General features: G+C 45.2%; 1 protein-coding gene across 2 annotated transcripts in view; it reads right to left on the reverse strand.

The window, feature by feature from the left end:
- Positions 1 to 1,425: 1,425 nt before the first annotated feature.
- The window catches only part of LOC133357196 (double-strand break repair protein MRE11-like), a 78,853-nt gene continuing 57,755 nt past the window's right edge, over positions 1,426 to 22,523 (reverse strand). For both annotated transcript variants that reach the window (XM_061575027.1, XM_061575026.1), the window contains 4 exons: positions 17,147 to 17,250; positions 13,964 to 14,134; positions 7,247 to 7,306; positions 1,426 to 6,801 (listed from right to left, as the gene is read on the reverse strand). In XM_061575027.1, the coding sequence (XP_061431011.1) occupies positions 6,550 to 6,801; positions 7,247 to 7,306; positions 13,964 to 14,134; positions 17,147 to 17,250 (587 nt within the window). In that variant the 3' untranslated portion in view covers positions 1,426 to 6,549. The remainder of the gene's footprint in view (positions 6,802 to 7,246; positions 7,307 to 13,963; positions 14,135 to 17,146; positions 17,251 to 22,523) is intronic.

Raw genomic sequence — 22,523 nt, forward strand, 5'->3', positions numbered from 1 at the left:
GGGTAGTTTTTCCTCATTTCATTGTTCAATTAAATATCGCAAGTAAAATATTGATTCACGTCCGAAAGCAATGAGGTAAACTAATCGTTGTCACTAATTGTCCAGATCAAGCTGCTGTTGCATCACAGCCCCCGCGGAGCCACGTGGAGGAGCGTTGGGGAACGCGCACCGAGAACATCTTCGTCTCAAGCAAGGCGGCGTGCGTCATTCACCAGACAAATCTTCGACGGCGTTGCAGCACGCGACGGCGGGCCCGTCTCGAGGGAGGGCGCCGAACAAACGGCTGAAACATTCCATATTCTTCATCGTTCCGCTGTAACGATGAACGAGGGTGGGCGGCTCTGAGCGAGTGTTTGAATGACGGCCGTGACTCAGCGGCTGGGACATTGCGGCGGCGGAAGATGTCCTGGGCAAGTGGCCCGGCAAAAAGGGAAAGGTGAGGTCACCGAACTTTGTTTTTCGATTGAGGTGCAAAGACCTCGGGGAAACCTCGTGCGAAGCTTAGCCGATGGCCTGACACACGAAACCTCCACATGTCGTGCAAAAATGTCAAGAGGCTGAGACATATGGGCAGGCAAGTATGTAATTTTCACTCAGCAAAATCTATTTTCTGGGGATTATTTATAATTCATTTGAAATAATCTAAGAAAAAGGCATACCTTGAAATATATATATAAAAAATGTTTATCTCCCAGGCTCAATTTTCAGACAGTTTTGCAATAAATGGCACAGCAATTGTTGGTGGGAAGGACATTCTATATCATGTAAATGGTCACTTTGCATTAGTAGCTGGGAATGCATTAGCTACACCGAAAATATGATCTTGATTTGAAGCTTTCATGACTGCAGGAATCCATACTCTTCGGTTTTTTCGGTAAAGTCACATAGGTAGATAAAATAATAGATCACGACGTTTCGATCGCAACACAAGCATCCGTCGTCAGGTGAAAAAGAGGGGGAATCGGCTGAGGCAGGCTGTTTATAAAGGTTTAGAGATGGGCGGGGCAGCTAATGTTAATATAGGAGCGAGGAGGAGAGAGCGAGTATCAGAGAGAGACATTTGCTTGTAAATGTAAGCTCGGCTCGGCCAGGCCCAGGTATATGAGAGTCGGCTAATATTGGCAGGTAGGAAGGGAACATCAAAGCATATTCTTAGGTTTTTCGGTAAAGTCACGTAGGTGAAAAATTAAAATTAATAAAAGTAAAAAAAAAATTAATAAAAATCACAGCACGATAGCTGTATCAAGTGAGAGGACTCTCACTTGATACAGCTATCGTGCTGTGACGGTTCCACCTGAAGACGGAAGCTTGTGTTGCCTCCGAAACGTCGTGATTTTTATTTATATTTATTTTACTTTTATTAATTATAATTTTTCACCTACGTGACTTTACCGAAAAAACCTAAGAATATGAATCCTTGCAGTCACGAAAGCTTCAAATCTAGAACATCAAAGCAGTTTAAACTTTACCTGGTTGATCACGTCCTTCCAATGATTGCTTAATTTGTATCCATCTTCTCGGTTGAAGTTATGTCTTTGTTTATAAATCTGATGGCTTCATGGACAAATCTTTGATGGTAGCCCGAAGGTTTGCAGAGTACCTTGGTCTCGGAAAAGACAATATGGTGTGAGCCCACCGCGTTCAAACCGTGATCAGCCACGGCAGAGGTATTGGTGCTGCCGTGTTTCAAATCTGCCCTGTGTTCGCGAACACGGTCCGAGACATGTCGTTTCGTTTCCCCAATGTAACTGCTGCCGCAGACACAACTTAGTTTGTAGACACCAGGATATTGCATGTCAGGAATCACATCTTTCACAGATGTGATCAAATCATGGATTTTGTGTACTGTGTTGAATCGAACCTGGATCTTGTGTTTGTTCAAGATTTTGGAAATCTTTTTGGTAACTCCTGCTATGTATGGCAAGGTGATGGTTTTGATTGGGTCCTCAGATGGTTCCCTCCCTATGGTTGGGGATACAGCTTTGCGGATTGTGCGGTCAGAATATCCATTCATATTGAGGGCTTGGCGTACGTGCTCCAGTCCACTGGCTAGGTGGTGCTGGTCGGAGATGCAACGGGCCCTGTGGTGTAGTGTTTTGATGAGGGAGTTCTTCTGGGCTGGATGGTGGTGGGAATCAGGCTTTAGATAGGAATCCGTGTGGGTGGCTTTCCTGTAGACAGTGTCCCAACGAGCCATCATGTCTCTTCTCAATCAAAACATCCAGGAATGGTAGCTTGCCATCATTTTACACTTCCATGGAGAATTTGATGGATGGGTGTATGGAATGTATGTGGTTGAAAAATTGGTTCAGTGCTGGCAGGCCATGTGACGAGATAACAAACGTGTCATATACGTATCTCTTCCACAAGGAAGGATGTAGGTTGGATGTCTGGATGCATCTGTCTCCATGAAAACATTTGCTACCACTGGTGATAAGAGAAAACCCATTGGGGTACCCTCATTTTGTTTGTAGAAATGTACCATTCCAGGTGAAGTAATGGTTGGTAAGGCAATGCCTCACCAAAGTTGGTACATCAGGATTCAGTCCCTGTTGGACCAAGTCTTCAATGATTGCAATGGTGTCAGGTACAGGTACCTTGGTGAACAGCGAGACTACATCGAAACTGACAAGCAAATCATCTGGAGACAGTGAGATGTTCTTGATTAGAGAAACCAAGTGAGCTGAGTTAAGTACAGCTGAGGTGGTCTTGCCCGTGACAGGAAGCAGGGTCTCAGACAGAAGGTGGGTGAGTTAATGGTGGAGACGATAGGACGGAGCGGAGTACCTTCTTTATGGATTTTTGGAAGGCCATAAAATCTGGGTGGTCCAGCAGCCGAAGGTTTTAGAGAGAGCTGCTTGGTCGGTTCGATTAGAGAAGTCGAATTAGTGATGATATTATTCATAATCAACGTTTGTGGGTTTAGATCGCGTTATTTATAAATGTGTCGTAACCCTCCACCACCCGACACGGCCAATCAGTAAAAAAAGTGTCACGTTGACAAAAGACAATTAGTTCACTACTTTAGCTCACCGGTGTGTTGAAGCGTGAAACAACAACATTTACAATTTTTTGTGATATTGTTGGTTTTCATAGCAAGGCGGTTGGTAGGGTCTCTATTGAATTTTGTTGTTGTAAGTGGTTTTATCCATGATGACAGTGGCATTGCCCTTGTCGGCTGAGAGGATGACAATGTCATCTCTCTTTTTTAATTGAGCGAGTTCAAAACGCTCATCCTTGCTGATGTTGCTAATGGATTTCTTAGCATTTCTGAGGATAGCAGCGATTTCAGATCTTGCAACGTCTACCGGGATGCGTCCCAAACTTTTGAGGGCTACATCGACCAGGGCAATGATATCATCCACTGGGATGTGTTTTGGGGTGACTGCGAAATTGAACCCTCTAGCGAGTACCGATTTTAGGCTGTCGGAAATTGGGCTGTTACTCTGATTGATAACAATCTTGTTAGACAAAACTCTCTTTCAATCACACTTATCATTAACAGATAAAATGTCCACATCTGATTGGGACCACGTAGATAACATGACACTTTCCTCAACTACTTCAATGTCAACCAAATGTAAAGTTAACCTGATTGCTAAATTCAACCTCCTGTCAAAAAAAAAACAGAGCTTGGCCATATACTGGAACAGACAGAGGTAATTTCTTGCCGACGAGCGGACGAGAAACTTTCTCATCTGCACGTGAACGGGAAGAGCGATGCAAGGGCAGTGTTGGCGTTAACAGAAGCGCACGTTACGCAGAGCGGCTCAATGCTAACGGCATTCAAATCGGTCACACCTGAGGTCATTGCGTCTCAGCCACGCACTCGTGGCTAATGCGTTACTAATGCTACTCGCCTATTTGGCTGCTTCGTATAATAGCTGTGCTAATGAATGAGACCGGCCACTCCCATTGTACGCGCGCACGCAAGTCGTGCTACGTTTACGGAGAGCACACAGTTGAAAGTGTGCGCCGATTTGCTGTACGTGTGTTGAACTTCTTTTGCACCGCACGTAGCGAACCGTGCTGATCGGAGGGGCGACAGAAGACCACAGAATAAACACAAAAAGCAGTTCTAAGGAAATACGAGCGACGGCTGATGATGCTGGCGGTCCGGGAATCAAACTTTAAGAACCGCTGCCCTAACACAAACGCTTCAAGCAGTCTAACGCGCAGACACACACAGTGCAGAACTAACCGTTGCGCTACTGCTCCCCGCTATACGTGGCCCGAGGGAGAAGCACTTTTTCTCCGGAGGTCATTTATTTCCCACTCTGCTTACATCGACTCTTTGAAAATTCAGCCCTCAAAGCCATTAAGTGGATTCCGCGCGTACTCGGCATGCAACGTTTCAGCCGTTCAATGCTGGTCATGATAGGCGCATCGAATTGCGTGCGCGTTGAGAACACACACGCTTATTCATGATTTATGCAAATTGTACGCGAATGTTTACACGTGTTAAGGCTAATGGCGAGAGAGAACAGGACAGAAGAAAGGAGAACATCTAAATGCATGTTACAGGGTAAAATTGAGACAAAACAAATAGACACCTGAATAGAATAACAAATCCGAGCTGTAACAACAACAACAATAATAATGTAGATTTGTAAGGCGCATTTCATCCGTAGTAGATCCCACTAATGCGTCCCGTGTACGGAGAGTGGGAAATAAACAACCTGCAAAGGTACACGGCCAGACCTAGGGAATTAAAGGCCAATTTTAAGAGCTAAGTTTTCAAGATGGACTTAAATATAGCGAACGATTGCTTTTTTATCCTTTGCACAGCAGGGAGGGTGAGACATTATGCAACTAATATCAGCCATTACAGGGACAGGATATATTTTTTGCAAAGATTTTGCCGGTTTTTACACGCTTTTATTTAACTCACTCCGGCTGTTATCATATCCTCAAAAAATATTCTAACTCAATTTTTACCCACTTCCCAATGTGTTATCGACTGCAAACTTGGTATACTTATGTCATACTGATGACAAGACTATATTCTATAATTACAATAAAAAAAATATATTTTTAAACATTTTACACGCTTTTTAATTTAAATCATTCTGTCTGTTGTATCCTCAAATCTTGTACTCAATTTCAACCGTCTTCCCAATGTCGTGTCGACTGCAAACTTGGTATACGTATGTCATACTGATGACAATACTATATTCTATAATTGAAAAAAAAATTTAAACTATCTTTTTTATGGCTCTAATTGTCCAAGTTTACGGCTCTAATTGTCCACGCTCAACTCACGTTGCCTGTAAATCACCACGTGGTCCCTGACGTTACGGCAAGCCTCGGGGAGCCACGCCGAGGGGCTGAGGATGTGGAAGGAGGGGAGAGGCGATGGGGGAAGGGGGCAGGGGGAGGGGCAGCTCGGACAGTACATTTCATTAAAGCGTGTTTTAAAAAAAAAGTATTTTTTTATATTTTATAGACTACCACCTTAGTCGGGGGGTAAAGGAGGGGGCTCCCACTGATAAAACATCCTCGGGTGTATGAAGCACAAAAGGGGGCCACATCTGATAATTGTTATTTTACCCTTCTATCTGGCAACAAAACTGACACCTTTTTTACAAGGAGTCATGTTTGCATAGACCACAATACCTGCCGTCATAATGCAAACAATAAACACAACTCTGATAATGTATGCACTGTCCTTGAAGTTGATTGGTCCACACCCGAGACAGCTTTCCTTAGAGCCTAGTCTCACATGGGTTGGACCAGATGACGCCAAAAGGCGCACAACTCAAAGACAATGCACCATCAGGGGCCACATCTGTCATGAGAAACTATTGGTCTTCTTCCACGGAATCGAGCGACATGAATACCCACTTCCTGTACCGTACGATGTCGATGGCCAAATTCATCTGGAATGCACCGACAGGCTCAGGCCAGTTGCGTATGCAGCTTATCATTTTCATAATCTTCTTTCGTATGGCTGATGTACATGCAGAGCAACAACTACAATGTCACGTTCAGGTGCTCAAGCGAGATAAACGCGTCAGGAGTAGCAGAGTGTATCGCTGCGATGTTTCCTTCGTGGATCGGGCATTGCGTCGTTACACGTTGCACGGTCTGTTCTGGATGAGAAGAAGTCGCACCCTGGAGGGTATTTTGATTAACATTTGTGCATCAGCTGCCACGGTTTATGCTGTCGATGTGGTTGAGGGTGGACAATTTTTATAACGAGCAGGCCCTAAATACTCTTTGGTTCTTTCGGTAAAGTCACGTAGAAAGAGAACATAATACATTAAACAATAGCATACGACGTTTCGATTGCAACACAAGCAATCATCAGGTACAAATGAAAGAGAAATCAAAACCTAGTAAACTTAGAAATATAATGTAATACAACACAGATAGTCGGCAAACACAACAGTCAACACCCTACCTGGTTGATTACGCTCTTCCAAAGATTGCTAAATTTAAGAGAGAGCTTAAACACAGAACAGGAGACACATAGACAGACACGTAAGCAGAGAGAGATAACACAGAGACACACAGAGAGAGGGACAAACACACAGGCACACAGAGGCCCTAAATAGCTAGCCGCCACGGATCACCTGACAGGCACCCAGCCACGGAATACGACTCACCCCGACCTCCTCTCGTCGTCTTGCCCCTTGTGACCGCTGACCCCTGACCTCTGGCCCGACCTCTGCTGCCCTTGCCTCGACCCCTGCTCGTAGAAGTATGGACCTCGTCCGCCCTCTCCTCGTCGTCTTGGTCGTCATCGTCGCGATCGCTCGACTCCCCAGTGGGTCTGATTGCTCGGGAGCGGCTCACCGCCTATAGGCGGGGCAAGACAAGAGAAGAGAGATTATACTGGTTGGAACCTCCTGGTTACACCAGCCCACAGGGGATTATTGTGTCCGTCCGTCCGTTGTGCAGGGAGGAGCTGGGTGGGGAGGGTGGGGCTGGGTGGGGAGGCAAATGAGGTTCCAATGGTGTAAATGCTTTCCCCGAGCTCTCATACTCTGATGGTGCATTGTCTTTGAGTTGTGCGCCTTTTGGCGTCATCTGGTCCAACCCATGTGAGACTAGGCTCTAAGAAAAGCTGTCTCGGGTGTGGACCAATCAACTTCAAGGACAGTGCATACATTATCAGAGTTGTGTTTTTTGTTTGCATTATAACTGCAGGTATTGTGGTCTATGCAAACATGACTCCTTGTAAAAAAAGGTGTCAGTTTTGTTGCCAGATAGAAGGGTAAAAAAACAATTATCAAAAACATACCTCTTTGATGTCCTCGTCCTCCTGCATGTTTTTCTTGCAGGACTCACGGAACTGACGCACCTGAAACGAGACGAGGCGTCATTAGCGAGGGCAACGAAGGCAAGACGACGCGGCGCACGAACTGGGCGTGTAGTAGCTCGGGTGACTCGTTTGCTCGTTCGCTCCGCTATCGACCACGGACGATAATGATCCACTGTGACGGGACTGCGTTGAATTCTCGAGAAGTTTAAGATGCTCAGGAATGATAATTGGTTTTTTACCCTTCTAACTGGCAACAAGACTGACACCTTTTTTACAAGGAGTCATGTTGACATAGACCACAATACGAGCAGTCATAATGCAAACAAAAAACATAACTCTGATAATGTGCACTGTCCTTGAAGTTGATTGGACTCCATGTAAAAAAGGTGTCAGTTTTGTTGCCAGATAGATGGGTAAAAAAACAATTATCATATTGTTACTAGCAAATGAGGTTCAAATGATGCTCAGGAATAGTAAGATGTACTTTGGAGTCATTTTGGTAAAAAAAAATGTAATTTTAAAATAGGAGGAACGTGGTAATTTATAGAGCCGTCTTCCAGGGGTTGCAAACGCGGTGATTTAAAAGCATCCGGTTCGGGAAGTCTTCTGGAAGACGATGCATTCTCCGGATTGCAAGACGCAGGGATGAACTGAAACTTATTCGTAGACTAGCATAGATTGCCATGGAGACTGGAGGTGAATATAATGGAGACAAACCAAAGCATAACACAAATAAAGAAAATATTATCAGCGACAAGAACATGAATAATATTTTCCAAATAAAATAGCGGAAGTGTTATGATAATTAATAAAAAAGGCATTATTCATGGTCTTGTCCACGGCCACCAATGACTGAACAAAATCACCACTGTGTAAAATTTAGAATTTTGCACTTAAATTTGACATTCTTAGCAGATTCCGCACAACAATTACTTGTTAAGCAAACAGTGTGCGAACCTCAACCAAAGCACAGCCTCCAGAAGATGTGATATTACTTTAGGATCACCCCCCCCCCCATCCCAGAGGACACGGTGTGCATCCTCTGACACGCGTTCTTACGGGGGGGGAGGGGGGGGCGGCTACCGGCCATCAGAGGTCGCAAACGGGTTTTGATTCCTTACCCTTACCCGTACCCGGCCGCACCAGGGTTGCAAACGGGTACCCGTACCCGGCCGTACCCGTACCCTACCCGTACCCGGCCGGGTAGGGTACGGGTATCGGGTACCTGATTGCGACCTCTGGGATGAAGCCATGTTGCAGGCGTGGGTGGGTTGATTCTAGGAACTTGAATTGTGAGAAGAGACAAGACGTTGGGAAATGAGTGACAAACGGTTACTCACCAGTGACTCACGGCCTACCCGTACCCATACCCGGCCGCACCAGGGTCGCAAACGGGTACCCGTACCTGGCCGGGTACGGGTAGCCGGGTATCGGGTAGGGTACGGGTATCGGGTACCCGGTTGCGACCTCTGCCGGCCATCATCCATTCCTCGCGACGCGTCCCGCCTAAGCCCAACGTATTCTATTAACAGCGACGACGATGTTTTATAATCCGCGTGTTGCTCAACCACAAGCATACTCTGCACACTTTTCAGCTTTTTTTTTCCAACGTTGCATGTGGCTTATAATGGACGTAATTATTCACCCAAGAAAGGCTCATGAATCTCAAGACTCTTTTTTCAAGTTGGGTCCCTTCAATGGACAGTGTGACCAATTACATTCACGAGTGCTTTGGCATAAAGGAAGGAAATCTGCGGTAGGTAGAAAAGACTCCGTTACACAATTCAGGAAGAAAAGCAGTGATGAAATTGTCATCTCCACACCACCTTGCAACCAGAGACTAATACACCTTACACTCCCCCATTCGGTCTCTCCTAGCTAAAAAAAAATATTGCTTAACTAACAAAATAGGACGCATTCAGGGGCAATTTTGTCTTTGTAGGCGTATTCAATAAAAAAAAAAGATTTACTCTGTGCTTATATTCTGACAGCACGACTGTAACATAAACGGTGACAAGCGCTTAAGTAATGTTTAACACAAAGCGATAACAGTCATCGGTCGCGGATGAATCACGCTGCGTTCACCCTCATGGTGGTGATGATTGGTATTGGTGACGGGGGACGGATCTCAGGTTGGGGCCGACCGAGCGGTGAACCGTGCTGTGTGCGCACTGCATGTTTAATGCTAATAGCGCGCTGAACACATTTGCATAGACTAAATCTGCTCAGAGAGACATTAAGCCGAGTAAACGCGTTTTATTTGGCCAGCTGCGCAGTGAACCAAATATTATATGCACAATAAAATAGACAAACAACTTTCCATCTCTTCGTATTAAATACTTATAGAGCATCAGCCTTATAGGGCCTATAATTGGCTTTTCAGGATATGTGGCTTCTGCTACCATGGTGGCCAGAATTCTTTGAAAAAGTACCCACACTTTACCCCACCACCACACGCAACCTATTTATACTGCTCGGTGGATGGAGGCGGAGGGTTTTAAAGATTTAACACGTAGGCTTTCGCGACCCCCCCCCTCCACCACCCGACACGGCCAAACAGTAAAAAATGTGTCACGTTTTCCAAAGGACAAAATTATTCACTTCTTTAGCCCACCGGTGTGCTGAAGAGAGAATCAACAGCATTTTAAAATTTGAGTACGATGTTCCATTCTTGCCCGATGAAGCTGATTGTAATTATCAGCAAAATGCTGTTGATTCTCTCTTCAGCACACCGGTGGGCTAAAGAAGTGAATAATTTTGTCCTTTGAAAACGTGACACATTTTTTACTGTTTGGCCTTGTCGGGTGGTGGAGGGTTACGACACATTTATAAATAACGCGATCTGACCCAAAAACCTATATTATGGTTTTAAAGATGCTTGGGTGGGCGGTGTAGTGGTAAGAACCCAGAAACCCGAGTTGGAAATCTACTTACGGCGAACACCAATAATGCTCCCACCCGTCTCTAGGTCAACTCAGCCTCAAATGAGTACCCGGTGCAGTGTGTTAACATCGTCGCTGGGAAGACAAAGGTGGCCGGGTGTGGTGCTTGCCACCCACCCCCCCCCCCTTCGTGTGTCGTTTCAGCCTTCGTAGGTGTTCGCTGCCCCAGCAGTCTGCTGAGGCTATGCGGGGGATCTTTGTCTTTGTATCCGCAAAGCACCAACTCTGGGACAAACCAATCGAATGGTTAAATCGCTTACAACCAAATCCCTAATGGTTGCTCTACATGGGCCATACGAAATAAGAATCAGTGGTGGGGTGGGGGTGGGGGGAGCCTTTTCGGCCATGCAGAGATTTTAATTAAAAAAAATGTATTTTACCAGGTAAGGCCCACTGAGCTATGTAGCTCTTTTCAGAAGCGACCTGGCCACATGTGATAGCTCAACGAAGCGGCTGATGGTGTGGAAATGTATAGCAGACAAACACTCAAAACCACTGCAGCCTGCACCCTTTTAGTTCTCAGAAAGGGCATCTCACCCCCCAAGGGGTGGGTGCATCCCAGGTTAAGAACCACTGCTCTAAACGCATGTTTGATTCTAAATGTGGAGGGAAAAAAATAGAGGACCATGTGACTATGGGGAGAGAGAGCATACACAAACTCCAAAAATACAGCAAGCGTCAGGGTCCTGATCGAACCCACGACCACCTGTATACCAGGTGAGGTAGTTAACATCTCCTAGCCACCGTGATCATGATGAGAGAGACACACAAACTCCAAATATACAGCAGGCGTCAGGGTCCGGATCGAACCCACGACCACCTGTATACCAGGTGAGGTAGTTAACATCTCCTAGCCACCGTGATGATGATGAGAGAGACACAAACTCCAAATATACAGCAGGCGTCAGGGTCAGGATCGAACCCACGACCTCTTGCATACCAAACGAGGTAGTTAACATCTCCTCGCCACCATGAAGATGATGAGAGAGACACGCAAACTTCAAATATACAGCAGGCGTCAGGGTCAGGATCGAACCCACGACCTCCTGCATACCATGCGAGGTAGTTAACATCTCCTAGCCACCGTGATGATGAGGAGAGAGAGAAAAACACGCAAACTCCAAATATACAGCAGGCATCAGGGTCAGGATCGAACCCACGACCTCTTGCATACCATGCGAGGTAGTTAACATCTCCTTGCCACCGTGATAATGATGAGAGAGAGAGACACGCAAACTCCAAAAAAACAACAGGTGTCAGGGTCCGGATCGAACCCACGACCACCTGTATACCAGGCGAGGTAGTTAACATCTCCTAGCCACCGTGATGATGATGAGAGAGAGAGAGACATGCAAACTCCAAATGTACAGCAACAGGCGTCAGGGTCAGGATCGAACCCACGACCTCCTGCATACCAGGCGAGGTAGAGTTAACATCTCGCCACGGCGGCGCCAAAAAATGGCGCAACCACCAAATGTGTCGACAATTGTGTTTGGTGGCGCGGCGAGCACGTTCACCGTGTAGCTCGCGTTTGCCTGTCGCCATCAGCAACACTCAGCAGCCACCACGCAGGTCGAGCTAATGAAGCGTCGCAGAAATCCTATCTTCTCTACGCCGCCGCTGCTCCTCACGTATCACAAATCGTGTCGTCAGTCCGTGGGAGGCAAGGCTCCGAAAGAGCCCCCCCCCCCTCCCCGCACCCCCCCATGCGTTCATTACATTACTCGTTAGGAACGTGCAATCTGGTGGGCCCCCTTTCGTCGTGCATTATGAGGCACCCTCGAATTGCCGTGGCGATAAATCGGGAAGTTTGTCTGGGTGGTGGGCGCGTTAAGGAAGTTGGCTAGCGGTGACACATGCAAGAGGCCAGCTACGGATGGCATTGGGAGATCTGGATAATGTTGGGTGTACGCTTTGATTGGGTGAGCGGCGTATGGCGTTAGCAATAGAAAGGCTTGTTGGTGCTACAAGGCAAGAAAGGCGGCAGGGCGACTCCGTGATAACGCTCGTGTCTCACAGCAAGAAAGTCCTGAGTTCCATTTCTCACTCAAGTGCCTTTCTGTGTGGTGATCAGTATCAGAATATGTATTTATACTGGAGGAATCTGATGGGCTATAAAGTTCTTTTTCACAGATGTCCAGAGATTGTATGTGCTTCCCCTGTTCGGCAAGGGTTTTTTCTCAAGGTTCTCTGGTGTTTCTCCCCACATAGCATGCAAAAATTAACCCGTAAAAACAAAGTCTTTCACTATAAATCTTTTATATGCGTGGCATCGGGGCGGCTAGAGTCCTCTCGTCCTCTGGCTTGAGATGGCTGCCACCTATGGATCAGATGATTGTCTGGCAGCATTAAACAATTGGTAATTAAATATTTATTTATTTCTCTCTAAACAGTGTAAAATTTTGGAAAAAAAATTTCACGAAAATGCAATGTCACGCACAACGAGTCTGTGTGCAAAATGTCAGCTCAATTGGATCACGGGAAGTTGGTTAAAAAACGACCGAAAGATTTGCACGGTCCTAAGCAAGCAAGTGAACTTAATATAAAGGATTTAAAAAGACTTCAGTGCAACTGGTATTGGCCCAAAATATCCGAATGCAGCAAAAAGAATCCTGCGAATTACTCAACTGGAATTGCGCTGAGAAACATCGCCCCCCTGCTGCGTAAACTTGACAGTACCCCGTCTGAATAAAAAATGAGTCTTGAGACTCAATGAGGCTTTTCTGGGTAAATAAGCCTAATAATAATGGAAATAAGATGCAAAAGGAGTGAAGGTGAGGGTTAAAGACGGCCATTTAATCATGTATCACGCTTAATTGGGAAAATGCCTCCTAAGAATTAAGACGTACTATGTCTTAATAAAGGCTCAGATTATCTCTGATGAACAGCAGTTTTATAACAATTTTAAATTAGTATTATTTGTTAACATTTTTTTCACGTTAAAATGTATTTGCAGCCACTTTTGTAAATCCACTTACTGAACGGAGGCCTCTTCAGGCCACGTCGGTAGTAGACATCGTTTGACCATACTTCACCACGCAGGTAAATTCGAGTTGGTTAAGGGAGAGGGGGGGCAAAACTGTTCGGGCTCAGGTCACCGGGTTCAGAGCCCAGAACATCAACCGCCGTGCCAACGCATTCTTCAAGACTAATAATCATTGCGAAGACATTTCTTTTTTTGCTGTTTATAAATGATGCCGAGATTATCATCACGTACAAGGTAAAGTCACATAGAATGGAAATAATAAAATAATAAAAATAAAACATAATAAAATAATTCTCACGACGTTTCGGCCACAACGCAAGCAGCCGTCCTCAGGTGAAGACCAGGTCTGTCGGGGAGACAGCGTCGTGAGGACGGCTGCTTGCGTTGTGGCCGAAACGTCGTGAGAATTATTTTATTATGTTTAATTTTTATTATTTCCATTCTACGTGACTTTACCGAAAGAACCAAGAAGATGAATCCCTGCAGTCACGAAAGCTTTAAATCGAAACGTACAAGGTTGTTTTTACAGCGTTACCAATTAATTGCACAAAGTGAGCAAAATAGCGCTGCGATTTGTCACGGGCCTTGGCGGAGAGGGAGTGAAAAACGCTTCAATCTGCATCCTACTTTTCAAGAGCACACGCCGACAGACAAAAAAACAGGCTAAAACAAGTGATAAAACGTGTGCGCGTGAGAAATTAACACCGCGGTAGGTCAGTGTTTCGATGCAACCTGGATGCGAATCTGAGACAGAACGTGCCCCCTGACCTCTTCACCAATGGTATCGACTGACGACACCTCCGTTTTCTTCAGATGTTCCTGCGTCTTCGCGAGCTGCACTTTGACCAGCTCCGAGATCGCCTCCTTTTCTTCCTTGTCAACAAACTCTTGCACCGCCGCACCCATTCCTCGTTCCGTCAACAGCGCCAGCTGCACGTTCTGAATAAAACACGCGCGCCACAACGCGTTAACGGAGAGCGCTGCTCACTGTTATTCGTCCGTACACCCATTATCCGATTTGTGGAGTGGTTGGAATGGTGGTTAGCGCGCCGCTCCGTGATCCCGACAAGCCGAGCTCAATTCCCGGACCAGGGGCTGACATCACCTACCCGCACTGACCAGTGCGGTGAATGATGGTCAAACAACACCCATGAGCGACACGGCATGAGGGAGGCCTTCATCCATCAGCGGACTCAAAAAGGCCTGTAAATTATTATTATTATTGTTATACGACACTGCTGTTATTGGTGTCAAGAAATCTTATCCACGCGACGATTATCATCAGAGATAATTGTTATTTTTACCATTTAATCTGGCAACAAAACTGAGACCTTTTTTACAAGGAGTCATGTTTGTATTGACCACAATACCTGCGGTCGGAATTCAAACAAAAAACACAACTCTGAAAATGTATGCACTGTCCTTGAAATTGATTGGTCCACACCCGAGACAGCTTTTCTTAGAGCCTAGTCTCACCCTGGTGTTGGACCAGATGACGCCAAAAGGCGCACAACTCAAAGACAACGTGCCATCAGAGTATGAGAGCTCGGGTTAAGAATTTACACCATTGGAACCTCTTTTGCCAGTAGCAAAATATGATAATCATCCGAGACTTTGCTTAGATATGAGGAGTGACACATACGTGTTGACAAAGTCGTCATATTACGCATATTTATATGCACTTTCCTGTGCGGATAAGAGGAGTAATTGATGCAAATAGACACGGATAACAGGATCTATCTCTAGTGGCCCCACAAATAATACACTGGTCAACAAAAAAAAACATGTTTTTCTGGCCTGGACTTTTGTCAGTGACTGCTTTAGTGTTAAAATATGGTGCTGTATTTTTAGGATAGTGTGTTTATAATATAATTTTATGTAGATATCCACATTTATTTAATATTTTTCTTCTGCAGTTTTTATTGAAAATGCAATATTTGATATCTCAAAATCCTGATGTGATAGGCAAAAACTGATGCCAGATTTGGAATCAGCACCCCAAAATTACCTTATAACCGTTGGAATACCTTATGCCAGAAAAAGTGTGTTGACCAGTGTAATCGAATGAGCAGAGATACACCGTGCGCTCGTGAAACGTGCATTTGTCCGAGTGTACATCTCCGCGGAATCATTCCCCTCTGGACAAAAATTGCCCAAATCACAAATGGGGCCTTAATGGAACCCAGAATTTTACTGTCGCAGAGCAGATGTTCCTGCATCTTCGCTGGTCGAACTTACGTTGAGAAAAGTTGAAAATGTATGCAAAGTAACGAGGCTGACGAACTAAAACTCTTTGGCTTCCATAAAGTCCACGTCGTGGACTAATTGGTGGATTAACATTTCTTCTTTGCACTGCAGCTGACTTTTCCCGATGTGGGACAGACATCACGCAAAGGCTACATTAACGTCAAATTGGTCGTGACAGCCTGCGTGTTAAGTACTGTAAGGTATTTTATTTATTTATTTTGCGACTTTTTTTTAGATATTATTATTTATCACTATTTTATCAGAATTTTTTTTCGATTTTTCCATGAAATACTGTATTTTAAAGAGGGCTTTCTGCATCCCAAAGTGTGCTTTAATTATGCATCTCCAGTTGTATAATGGAGGTCGGTGGGAAGATAGGGTTCGGTGTATGGAATTTCGTTTGACAGGCAACTTTTCTTGAACGTATCTGTTCCGTACACACATTGAGCACCCCTATTACCAAGCACAATTAAGTGAGTGAGGATTATCTCTTCAAGTGTGAAACTACGAATGTAGCGACACACTCGAGAGATGAAATCGGATTTACTGTGGAGGCAATTATCAATACGAGACAAATCACTTGCACCCCACACACTGCTTTTAATGTGGCAGAAATTCTATAAATTGGAGGCAGATTCTTTTTCTGTTTAAAAAAAAAAACATTTACGTGCTCAAAAATATCAAAGATTTTTTGTTTAAACCTCTCGGTTCAGATAATTGAGTCAGTTCAAATAGATGTTTGAAGGCGCGCGCAGCTTATGACATTAAGTTATTAAAATAGCCAAACACCTCTTAATCTAATCTCACACGTAGGCTTTCACAACAATGTACGTCATCGTAACGGGAAAGGGTTAAGCTTGGAGATTACAGTCGTGATGTCATTCAAGGTGACTGGTGGGGAGACTGCAAAGAGAGACTTGTGTGGAGGCATGAGGAAGTCAAGCAAAAGGAGGAACAGAATAAGAGAAGGGAATGCCAATCTTGTTTTTATTAAACTTTCAGAGAAACACTTCAGTAACAATTTCTTGCTGTGGTTGTCACACCTGATGCTGATTGCTTGTGTTGCAATCGAAACGTCGTGATTTAATTGAGTTATTTCTATCTTTTATTTTTATTCTAATTTTTTATTTTTTCATCTACGTGACTTTACCGAAAGAACCAAAGAGTATGGATCCTTGCAGTCACGGAAACTTCTAATCTAGAAGGAGCTGAGACCTTCAAACATGGCAACCGAATGCGAGTTTAAGAGGCTGCATGCTTCAGGCACCCGTAGAGACTTTACAACAGCAGTGTTCAGCCCTGCTGTACGGTAGGAACGGAGTTCAAATCAGGAACAGAACCACGTGGAATGACTTCCCAGGAAGGGGATATGCTGCTGTGGTGTAATAGCGGCAGTGAACTTGCAATGCGTAGGTAACTGGTGGAAAAGATCGGTAGGTTTCTTAAACTCCCCCCCCCCCCACCTCTGTCCACCAAGTAGTATGAATGGGAACACCACAGTTGATTGATCGGGAGGTCAAGTGTTGTCAGAATCCACCCACCTCTTCGAAGACAACTGGCCAGCGTGGAAAAAGTAGCAGGCCTGCGTGCAGGCAGGGAAATGAGCAATGCATTTTCAGGGCCGCACCCTTTTACCCAATTTCCATAAATGACCCGAGGCATGCAAGGCGTTCGCGTGACGCCCCTGGCTGCTGAATAATTTACCTTTTCGGCGGATTTAAAATACTCTTTAACCAAGTCTTCCACCCGCAGTGTGTTCTCTCCGTGGGCCGCGTGTGAGAATGCCTGGCCGAAATCAATCTCGTCACCTGGAAGAAGTTAGAACAGCAAAACCGATGTCAGCGCGGGTGCACAGTCCTCATTTTCGCTCAAGTACAACATGTGGTTCAGTGCCGAGTGCACGTGACACACAGAGTGGTCTGCTTTTGTGTGGTGTGTAATGTCACGATACCAGGGTGCATATCCCTGTCTGTTGTGATACTGGTATTTCTTCGGCACGACACAACGTACGTGAATGGTGAAAAAATGTTAATGGGCCGAGTTCGAATGTGCTAAACGCTACGACGCTGCCTCCAAAAAGAAAATATAACCGGGTAACATTTTCAAGAAATGCCCTTTATTCGGAGCAGAAAGGGCACAAGGATTGACTGATGCACTTTGCAGTGACGGTGCCTTGGAAACACATTTGAAGTGTACATAACATTTGAGGCACGCAGACACGTGGACAGTTTTCAATTGGCATGCGAGTATGAATGGTTTTCCATTACCAGATATTGAGCAGTAAACAAACCTTTTAAACAAAAAAAAATAGCATTGATTGAAATTCGAACGTGCATCAACATGATGCGGGGCTTTGTAGCGAGGCAGCGGTTATCGCCCATCTATGAACTCAACCGACCTCAGTTCGACTGCCAGGACAAAGCTCTAACCGATGTCCCCGCACCTCCGATTAGAACGGTTGGCTACGTACAGTGCGAAACAAACACACATACATAAGTAACGGTCCTTCACTAACTCGCACTGACCAGCGTGGTCAAGTTATGATATTGCAGAACTGCATTATGGGAGGCCAATATATATTTTGAGGGAGGCAGTTGAATGCCCACTGCTTGGCCAATTATCCTCAGGTGAGATCATTTGTACTACAAGAAATCTGCAAATAAGTAACTGGAATTTCACGTTCAACGCAATGGTAACCTTCCATAGGGTGAAAAAAAATTTCATATAGGTGTGATTAAAACTAGATTTGGGGAATTTCAGAAGCAGACAATGCGAGCCTCAGACATGCTTCTCCTCACTAATTTAGGTAGTCTATGCTCCACATCAGTGGTTCTTAACCTGGTGTGCGAGATGCACTTTCTGGGGGTGCGAGACATGGCCAAATTTTTGTTCGAAGGTATATCATCGAAACACAAATTAGACACGGGCATGTCAGTACAACTACTTTGTTTCATCAAACCCTATGTATTTATCTTCTTGGTTCTTTCGGTAAAGGGCGGCTGCTTGCGTTGTGGCCGAAACGTCGTGAGAATAATTTTATTATGTATTATTTTTATTATTTCCATTCTACGTGACTTTACCGAAAAAACCAAGAAGATGAATCCCTGCAGTCACGAAAGCTTTAAACCTATGTATTTACTAACATTTTTGTACAATTGAGAATCATAAGGGGTGCAAGGCCGCAAAAGTAAAGGTTAATAACCACTCCTCTACATGCCCGGCCTGTATAGTTCTACGATTCATACCAGCGGTGGGGGAAGCTTTCACCTTATTGAGAGCCTAATATAACAATCTGACATCTCTGGAGATCGTAATCGACCAGGCTATGCGTTAACTGTGTGTTAGCCGACTCTCTGTGTGGCATTACATAACATTTCCAAAATATTTGCAAAATTTTGTTTTCTCAAACTATTTCTCTCTCTAAAATTTACCAGGCTCTCATCTTCTTTCCCTCGGTCGCTTCGGGGTGGATTCGTTGACATGCTAATTTCTCTGCTCCAGCAAAACCACCTCTCTCTCTCTGCCCCCCCCCCTTTTCTCTATATTTAAGGCCTCGACACAGAGCGTTGGTGTACGGTGTTTTTTTCTGCAATATTTTGCTGTCTTTTCTTGGATTTTCTGTTTGCACCCAGTCACATATTCACATTAAGATGTTTTTTTGTTCATGTTTTAGTTTTTTGTTTTTTGCGGTTGCACCCGATTCAAGAGCCGAATGGTTCACAGGGCTTTACCTAATAAATGAACTTGAACAGAGGCATTGGGTCTCTGTGTGTCTATGTTGTATGTCTCTCTCTGTGTGTCTCTGTGATGTCTCTCTCTGCTTGTGTGTCTGTCTGTGTCTCCGTGTCTGTGTTTTGTCTCTCTCGCAAATTTAGTTGTTCTACTTGATGACGACTGCTTGTGTTGCAATCGAAACGTCGTATTCTATTATCTAATTTATTTTCTTTTTACGTGACTTTACCGAAAGAACCAAAGAGTAATCTGACATCATTGGTGGGCAAAGACAAAGATCCCCCGTATATCCTTAACAGACTGGAGCAGCAAGCGCTGTTAGCGAGTAGCACCGGTACGACACACGAGGGGGGTGGGTGGGCGGGACCATGTCTCCGGCCGCCTTTGTCTCCCCAGTGGCGATGTTTACACACCGCACCAGGTAATCATTTGAGGCTGGACCGGTTCAGACAATCGTCACCAGTGTTGACCGCGAGCGGGAATCGAACCCCGGCTGCCATCGTTCGTAGCGCAGCGCGCGAACCGCTGCACTACCGCTCCCTGTTTGCAGGCGATGTGCACTTTAAGGCCACGTGAAATGTCAGCAACCACACATTAACACACATCGTTCGCGTCATCCGATAATAACATGAAAATAATAATGATACATCATCTTCCATTGCTGACCAAGCACGATAAATTTGGAAACAAAATCCTTTTTCCAGGTCAAAAACTTACCCTCTAGCAATGGCGGAGACAGGATTTTCAGGTAGGGGGGCAACCCCTCCAGCAATGAAAAATTATAGGAGTTGTTAGTAAGTCAGGACTTGTCCCTTGCTTTTTTTATTCGACGCAAGTGCAGCGATGGCGCAGCCATCGATCGAGGGTCGAATTAGAACCGCGTTGTGTGATCGGCATCGCGCTCGCTGAAGGTGTTGATGCCTTCAGGGAAGTCGTGTGCTGTATACGCAACTGCGCACAATTCTGAGTCACTTATAACTGCTTCGCCGTTACTTGTTGCCAATTATGGACTCAGACTATTGTCCTATCATCTCATAGAGTCCCTGGCACGTAATAATATGCTACACAGTGGCAGTGGGGGTCGCAAAATGCCGATTTATTACTAATAAACCCCAATGATCCCTTCGAAATTAGGGATTTCGATCGGATCATTGGGGGGGCACGTGCCACCCCCCCCCCCCCCCCCACTGGCTCCGCCAGTGCTCGATTAGGGCGGCTACGATCTTTGCAGTGAAGGATAAATGTTACTTGCTGATCGTTTCCAAGCCGTAGGCATCAATCATTAGGCCACAAGTGGCTGCAAAAATAAAAAATTGTAATGGATACCCAGAGACAAGCGACCAAAGGTAAGGCCTAAACCAAACCGAGATAGTTGGATAATTTCAGATCAGGCCTTTGACACTGAATTGTAACCGCAACAGCTGCGGCATCGAGCAAACGGAGGCTATATGCGAGGCGAGTAATTGGCTGCAATCACTTCTAAAATGCCGTTTACTTCGCTTATAAATCTGTAGAGTCGAGAAAAAACCTTTTCCTTTTTTAGTTTCCTGACACTGCACAAGCACATGTTTACTACAATGTGCCAAGGTTAATTGCGCGCCGTTTACAAAAGAAGACTGGAACAGAACACGCGAGTGGATTGTACGGCCAGCGTGACCCGGTTACACCTGACTGTGACGCCCAGACGCCGAAAAGTGCTCAATTTGGACGGAGGTCGAAACGAAGCGTCACCGCAGGAACAAGGGGACACGCGTGGATCTTTGTGCGGCGAGCGTGCCCCACGGCTACATCTGCCTCCCCCTGGCTAATGATACCGAACGAGTGAACAGAGCTCTATTTTAGAGACGTACGTAGAAGGTCGAAACGCACCGTCACCAATGTTACGCATTGCAAAGAAAACTGAATGCAGGGGTCACCAAGACCGCAGCACAAACCACTAAGCCACCACTTGCAGCCAAAAAGCACGGACACCAAACCTGCGCTGCTGTGATCCATCTCGGGCACAAGCTCACGTCGCAATTGGGGTCTCACAATGCTTGAATTGTCAACTCGCATCGACGGTTAAGCTCGTGACACCCGCGTGTGTAAATCACACGTGCAACAGAATCCATGGTTGTAATCACCATAAAAATATTGGTTCATCTTCTTGGTTCTTTCGGTAAAGTCACGTAGAAGGGAAATAATAAAATAATAATAATAAATGTTTTTTTTTATTATTTCCCTTCTACGTGACTTTACCGAAAGAACCAAGAAGATGAATCTCTGCAGTCACGAAAGCTTTAAATCGAAAAGAAAAATGTTGGTTGCAAATGCTGTTGTGGGTTAAGTCCCTAGCACACAACTGGTGGTGCCGAAGTAGTAACTAATTCAAGATTTAAAGCTTTCGTGACAGCAAGGATTCATGTTCTTGGTTCTTTCGGTAAAGTCACGTAGGTAAAAAATAAAATTACTAAATAAAAAAGAAAATTATTTTATTTTACTTCTATTATTACTTTTAGTAATTGAATGTTTTACCTACGTGACTTTACCGATAGTAACTAATTGTCACGTTCTGTTCACGTGATGAACCTTACCGATTGGCTGTGTCGGGTGGAGGTGGGTGTACGACACGATCACCGCATCACGCGCTTTCAGATGCGCTTCTGCGGCCATCTGGAGCGCTCTTACTTCCGATATGAAGCCACTGTAATTTCAAATCTAAAATGACATTTCTTTTCTTTACAACTGCTTTTGTTTTTATTTTTTTGTCCTTCCCCCAGGCCTCTGATTAGCATGCTTGGCTACGTATGGTGCGAAACAAGTTCAACATACATACATAAAACATTTCCACGATCAAACCCAAACAACTTCATCGCGGACAGAATCCACGTTATATTATTTACGTTTCTCGCAATGGGTTCATGTGAACCCTGCGCCCATTAGTGGCCACTACAATCATCACAGACGCAAGCCACGGTGAAAAGGTTAGCACACTGGCCTTTGAACCTAGGTCGCCAGGTCAATTCGATCTGGCAATGATGCGGCAGTTGCAACGGCTGGGCAAGTTACTTAAATCCCCGCTCCCACCACCAGCCTCTGCCCACCCAGCATCGTGGGATCGTATGTGGTGGGGTAAAGTGTGGGTACGTCCACCTGTTCCAGGCTATCACGCAAAAAAGGAAGAGTAGGCCAAAAACGCCTTGTGAGGCACCCTCCAGTGGAGTCCCATCGGCCAGCGGGAGCACAGATGGATAACATTGCAGGACTGCACCTTTACCACTAACAGTCGTGACCCCGATTTGAGAAAATTAATTAAATCGCTGAGCAGGTACAAGAGTCAATAGCGACACCTCTCATACTGACACTTGCT

Source organism: Lethenteron reissneri, chromosome 57 (genome assembly GCF_015708825.2).
Source record: "Lethenteron reissneri isolate LAM-NWPU_2019-01 chromosome 57, ASM1570882v1, whole genome shotgun sequence".
NCBI classification, from domain to species: domain Eukaryota; kingdom Metazoa; phylum Chordata; class Hyperoartia; order Petromyzontiformes; family Petromyzontidae; genus Lethenteron; species Lethenteron reissneri.